General features: G+C 44.8%; 1 protein-coding gene across 5 annotated transcripts in view; it reads left to right on the top strand.

The window, feature by feature from the left end:
* The window catches only part of MAP2K5 (mitogen-activated protein kinase kinase 5), a 107,686-nt gene that overhangs the window by 81,144 nt on the left and 20,542 nt on the right, over positions 1 to 6,000 (top strand). For 3 of the 5 annotated variants that reach the window (XM_015873308.2, XM_015873306.3, XM_015873304.3), the window contains one exon: positions 5,709 to 5,770. The exons of the other annotated variants lie outside the window; for them this stretch is intronic. In XM_015873308.2, coding sequence (XP_015728794.2) covers positions 5,709 to 5,770 — 62 coding nt within the window. The remainder of the gene's footprint in view (positions 1 to 5,708; positions 5,771 to 6,000) is intronic. 5 annotated transcript variants of the gene reach the window in all.

Raw genomic sequence — 6,000 nt, 5'->3', positions numbered from 1 at the left:
GAGTGCAGGATGTTTTAACTCATCAGTGCTACGTTTGGCTGGTGTTGTAAATGAAGCCGGAACCTTGAAAGGCTTGGAAAGGAAGAAGGTTTTGGATTTTTTTCTTTGGGAATTTTTGCCTTAGATTCTCGTGTGTTGATTCAAATGCATGGACAGCTGTATTTAACCCCAAAAAGGTTTTGGGTTCTTGAAGATTTCTGTGCAGGTGTGAGAGGACACGAGTGTGCATTTGTACACACAGCCAGAAGAATCTGCTCTGGTTTGGGGTATCCTTTTATTGAGGCAAAAGCTGTGACCTTACGAGTGTTTGAGATTCAGGGACTTATATAGGAGCAAGGTAAAACCACAGGTAGGAATTGCTGAATAATTACCTTTAGACCAACCTGAGCAAGAACCTTCCCAAGAGGGCAAGCTCATTTAATGGTTCCTAAAACTCAATCTTGTGGATGTCAATGGTCATGCTTGATTATTTGCAGCAGTGTTTTATGAAAAAGCAATAAAAATGCATTGGGAGTGTTCAGAGGAAAAAGGGAACAATAAATGGTTTTAGTTTTTCAATTGGGTCCCTTTGGTGTGAACAGGTAGAGGCTGCGTTTCATGCTGCTGTGCCTTAGCTATCTGAAATGTGCATGTGTGTGTGTATCTACCCAAAACACTGCTGTGCTCTGCTGGCTTATGATCGACAAGAGACCAGCAAGGAGAAGAAAAAAAATTCTTATGTTTGTTTTAGAGAGAAAGCAATTACAGTTACGGTTAAAGGATTAACCTGTTTTCCAGCTTTCTGTACACTGTCTGCATGGCCCTTTGGAGAGCCTCGCTAACAAGTGCAGAGCTTGGCGAGGGGTAGGGAACGTCGTGTTGGACACCCTAGATTATTCCTAATGTTAATTACACTCTCCAGCTTCTTTCCTTGGCCTCTAAAAAACATCCCACAGCAGCAAGTGCTGCCAAAGAGCTCCAGGTGCCCACTGGCTTCACACTGTGTGTGTCCCATATGGACTCAGGTTCTGCGGATGCCATGTTGTCTATAGGTTGGGAACTAATAGTGCTGTCCCATGGGTTGAGGTGTGGGAGGCAGGCAGAGGGGTTTGCTGGATAAAACACTGGCCTCTCGACCTTGGTTCCAGTCCAGCCCGAGATCTGGAAATAAATGAGTTCAGTGCTGACACTTCAATCCCAGCAGACAGAACTTCACACCGAAATGGCCCCGCGTGTAATTTGTCACATTTGGCACCTGCTACTAAGAAAAGAGCAAGAAGCGACCTGGTGCGGAGATGTAATCATCTTTCACCTTCCTGCCAGGGGTGGGAGCGTAATGGGGACAATCCAGAAATTCTTTCAAGCCGGGGCCTCTGAGCCACCTCCAGCCATCATTGCTTGTGCACACTCGTTACTTGTAAGGGCTCACCTGCCATTAGGCTTTTGCGGGGCTTTTGAAGTAGATTGGCTAAAAGTCAGCGATGGGATTTTGTTTAGGAGTGCTGTGAAGGGAAGTTGACCTTGAAGGAGTGAATCTGAACTTGTGTGATATTGTGATTTGCTGCTCTTGTTGGAACAGCTCCGTAACTGCAGTGCATTTGTTACAACTAATTGCAACTGGCAGCATTTGTGGTGCAGCTAGAACTGAAGTTTGTCTGAAAACAAAAGTCGTTATTTGGCCAAAAAGTAAACAGCAGATAGAGGTGAATTGTTTGAAAGCCTTGGCAAAAACGAGAGCGCACAGATACTCTTCAGTCCAAGAGATTGGTGGGGGCTGAAGTGATGAGCCAAAAATGCTTCGTAAAGCGCACACATTATTTATTAAATACTGCCATTTCAGCATCAACGGGCGAGTCACAGAATAGAAGTATCTGCCCAGAGGAGATGATCATTTCAGAGGCAGGGTGTGCTGGGGAAGCCCAGAGGACAGAGTAACTGAAGTTTGGTTTGCTTGGCTCTGCTAACTTCCCTCTTGTGGCCATCGAGCCATAGGACCATGGCATTTCCTTCTGCACAAGCCTGCCTGCTGCCGAGAGAGTGCTGCAAAATAGCAGCTCTGAAGCTGTGGGAAACGGGAATTTTAACCCTTCAGGGAGAGGTGCTGAGCAGATGAGAAGGTAAAACTTATGGGTGCTGAGAGCACCAACCTCTGCCCAGAAGGTGCAGCTCAGCTCTGCTTGGGGGCACCTGGAGATGTGCTGATGGCAGGGAGCCCTAATGCATAACCGAGGGCTTTGCCATTGTCTTCTGGGAGGTTTCAGTTGAACTCTGTGTTTGCTGATGTTTCTGTTGTAGGGGGATGGTGGGCTTTTTCTTCCTTCAGAAAGGATGATGTGATGAAAACACGCCACTCAAGAAGCGTTCTGTTTGGGTGAGCTGTGCACAACACAGCCTGGTTTTAGTGTTTTAGTGCAGTGGCTTCAGCTGCATCTGTTGAATTTGCTTCTTGGATTTGTCCAGATGAACTTCCAGGGAGGATAGAAATGAGGGGAAGGAGCCTCATCCTTGTTTATGTTTCTTCCCATCACTTGTGAATTTGCTGGACAGTGTTTATTCCCTATGCCTCAGTAGAAACGCTGCTGCTGCTGCTCTGCTTAATGGCAGCAAAAGAGATCAAGTGAGGTTTCAGATAAGAGATCTGAGAAGGAGGTGGGGATGCAGGCAGTAATGCCATCAGTACCTTGAGATGCCCCCTTTTTAAAGAGACTGTGCTGTGCTTCTTTCCCTGCCTTCACTTAAGTAACACAGCTTCCCCTAACCCTGTGGAAGTCAGTAAGGTCTATTCCAGAGCACTGGCATTCTAAGAATTAAATATTAGGAGCCGTGTTTGAAGTTCAAAGCCCTCCCTCCTCCTGCTAGCTCTGATTTTCTGCTGCTGTGCTGTTTTCTTTATGCCTGAGCACCTTGCTGACAAGTGCTAATAATAAAATGCCAAGAGAGGGTCCAGTCGGAGTAACCACGCATTAAACATTCTGAACCTGTCCTTTTGCTCATAGATTGTGCATAATTAATAATTAAACGGTTTCAGTTGTAATGGGTTGACCTCCTTGAACTGTTCATTATTCACAAGGCAAAGGCATCACTCAAACTTTTTCCTGTTGCCCTCCGTATGTGCACAGCGCGGCTGGTTCTTATCACACAGCAATTGCAGAGGCTTCTCCTGCAGCCGGTCCCATTGCAGAGATGTTTTGGGGACAGCAGCTGGCCTTGGGATCAAGCTGCTGGGGGATGTAGGAGGCAATGGGTACGTTGTTCAGAGTGCAGGTGGGTAAAATAAGGCAGAGCATCGGAGTGCAGCTGGATCATTCCCCATTGTTCCATCCAGTGTGACCATATTGTGTCACACAGACGTGGCAGAGGCCGTAGCTTTGTTTTTATTTCCTCTTTCCCATCCCTATGAGAGTCAGCCAGTCACAGGCTGGAGAACTTCAGGGTACATATAGGCTGTGCTGCTTCTGTGTGGTTTGGGATGCTTTTGCTCTGTACCGGGTGCATTGTGATTGCTCACATCCCACAGGCAGCAATAGGAGTACTTCCATTGAAATAACTCCTAAGAACAAAGTTCTCTCACCTTTCTACTACTCAAATGTTCTTCAGTGGAACCATGGCAGAAATAGAAATGTTGCCATTGCTGGTTTCCATGGCTGGCTGTCAACTGAAGGGGCAATTTCTGTTGCTGAGGTCATTTACAAATGAAACACTGGAGGCAGCTCTCCAGCATCTGCCTTTGGAAGCAGCTGAGGTCCATCCACGCTTTGCTGGTTCAGCTGAAACCAGAGCTTCCTTCTCCTGTCTTACCTCTGCTGTATAGTAAGAATTGGCTCATATCTACAGGAGTGAGATTACTTATCTACTGATCTGTTAGCCTTCGGACATGCTTCCTAGTGAACATTTTATTGAGGGTTTTATGCTCTGACCCCATCCCACCTGGGAAGGAGGTGTTGGCCTTTGGCTGTGAGCTGGACAGGAGCAAACGATGGGTGGGCTCAACCTGCTGGGTGACAGCACTCAGTGCTCCACCACTTGGCTCTGCGTTTTCCCTATTAATAAGAGTAATTTTCATGCACAGCTCTTTGAAGTGGAGGAAGTTTAATTGCGCTGTTTGTTTCCCTGCGTTCCTTCCGCTCTGGGTGCAAAGCTCCCTATATTGCTGTCATTATTAAGTTGGGAAACAATAACCTCTCCCTCGCCCGGCCTAAGTTCAAAGGGAGTTTGGGCATGTTGTATCAAACGCTGCTCGTGGTTAATAGAACTCCTTGAAAATCGTCAAGCAATTTTGCCTTCTCCTTCTACTCTTCAGTTACTTTTGATTTAATTGTATTTTCCAGCAGTTTCCGATTGTTTGAATTGGAAACAAAGCCTTAATAAGAGTTCTAGTTAATTTTCTGTCTTGTAATTACCGATCTCATTTTTCTGATAATTGGCCACAGCAATTATATGTATATTTACTAATCACATAGGAGGCTCTGCAGTTGTGTCTATCTGCCACCATTGATAATGGCACACACATTGCAGAGGTGCTTTTATCATCTTCTTTTTTCCACTACATCAAAGCTATTTCCTCGCATTCTCAATAATGAATACATGCATGCATTTGACACAGTTGTGTGCTAGAGAAATTGTTTGGCTCCCACCAAATGCTGCACGCTCTGAGTTTCTTGCCTGCAGCGCTGGAAGGTTGTATGTAATGATATATTGCTCATCCAAATGGCCAAAGCACTCCAAAGCACAGTGAGATTAAAATAAGTCATTCCTTTGTTAATTTAAATAGGTGCATGTATCATACTTTGCAGGGTACTTTGTGTAGGGATGTCAGGGAGGAAAAAAGCCGCCGAAAGGTATTTTTAATAGCAAATGAGAATAGATGAGAATGGAGTCATTTGCAGCTGCCTGTTTTATGTGGCTCTCTTGTTCCAACTGTAGGTCTAATGAGATGACACTGTTAAAGTACTCTGCAGTGTAATTTCATTACATCCTGAGCTGTTACACTATAAACACAGTGGAGCTCTCTGTCATTCTTGGAAAAACTCCTAAATTCGTAAAGCCTGTCTCTGTAAATGGGGACGTTGTTTGTTCCCCGTTTGGGTGGGTATTTTTTTGTTCCTTCTGCTCTTCGTTTCATTTTCTCCCTTTTCATTCTCTTCCCCTGAATGCCGGATGGTTGTGTTGTTTTTTTTTTCACCAGCCTGGTAAATTTTGCTCGTTTTCCCCTTAAAAATGATTTGATTTAAAAGATGATTTTAAGCTGTGGAGCAGCCTTCCTGTTAGGACAGCCTCTGAAATGAATAAGTGTAAATAAACATGAGTGTAAATAAATAGCGAAAGCGGTGAAAGAAACAAAGGTCAACACAAGAATAATTTCACAGCTCTTTGTTAATTACAAGACCATTTGTGTGTTACTTAAATAATCATTAATTTCTCATTTACACTTTCCCTACCTTCCTTTTTACCCCGTGGCTATCATTGTCCTTTTTTCACCTCCCCTCAGTGTCTTTCCACATGTTTTTACCCATTGTGTAATACTCATTAGTCGAAATTCAGTGTTTTTATAACACGTTCTCAGAAGGATTTGTACCTTTCTCTCTCCAATTCTCTGCGTGAAAAGAGAGCTTTGTCACTTCCCTTTCCCTCCCCCCTTCCTCCACCCCCCCTTTTTGTCATCGCTGTTATATTGCTCTCCTTCTAAAAAATGCTCTTCTGATGCTGTTCCTTGTTCCAATCCAACCCAGGAGTCGCCCGTCCTTCCAGCCGGGGAGTTCTCAGAGCCATTTGTACACTTCATCACTCAATGGTAAGCTCCGTTTGCAAACATGCCATGCCCTCGATGTAAATGATACATGCCATTAACTCCGCAGCTCGGCGAGACCTTATGGCTTTCCTTGCATCCGCTCCGAGAGGAGAGGGACTTGGGGGCCTTGGGCAGATGGGGCAGCAAAGCTAAGCAAACTGTTTAAATTATGTAAACGTTATTTACACAAAGGGTCGTAAAAGTACTTATGTAGGTTTTCCCCTCTTTAATAA

The sequence above is a fragment of the Coturnix japonica genome, chromosome 14 (assembly GCF_054131305.1).
Source record: "Coturnix japonica strain WE chromosome 14, WE-NBRP24, whole genome shotgun sequence".
Classification (NCBI taxonomy): domain Eukaryota; kingdom Metazoa; phylum Chordata; class Aves; order Galliformes; family Phasianidae; genus Coturnix; species Coturnix japonica.
Note: the sequence above shows the minus strand (reverse complement) of the source record. Positions and strands in the feature narration are given on the sequence as shown.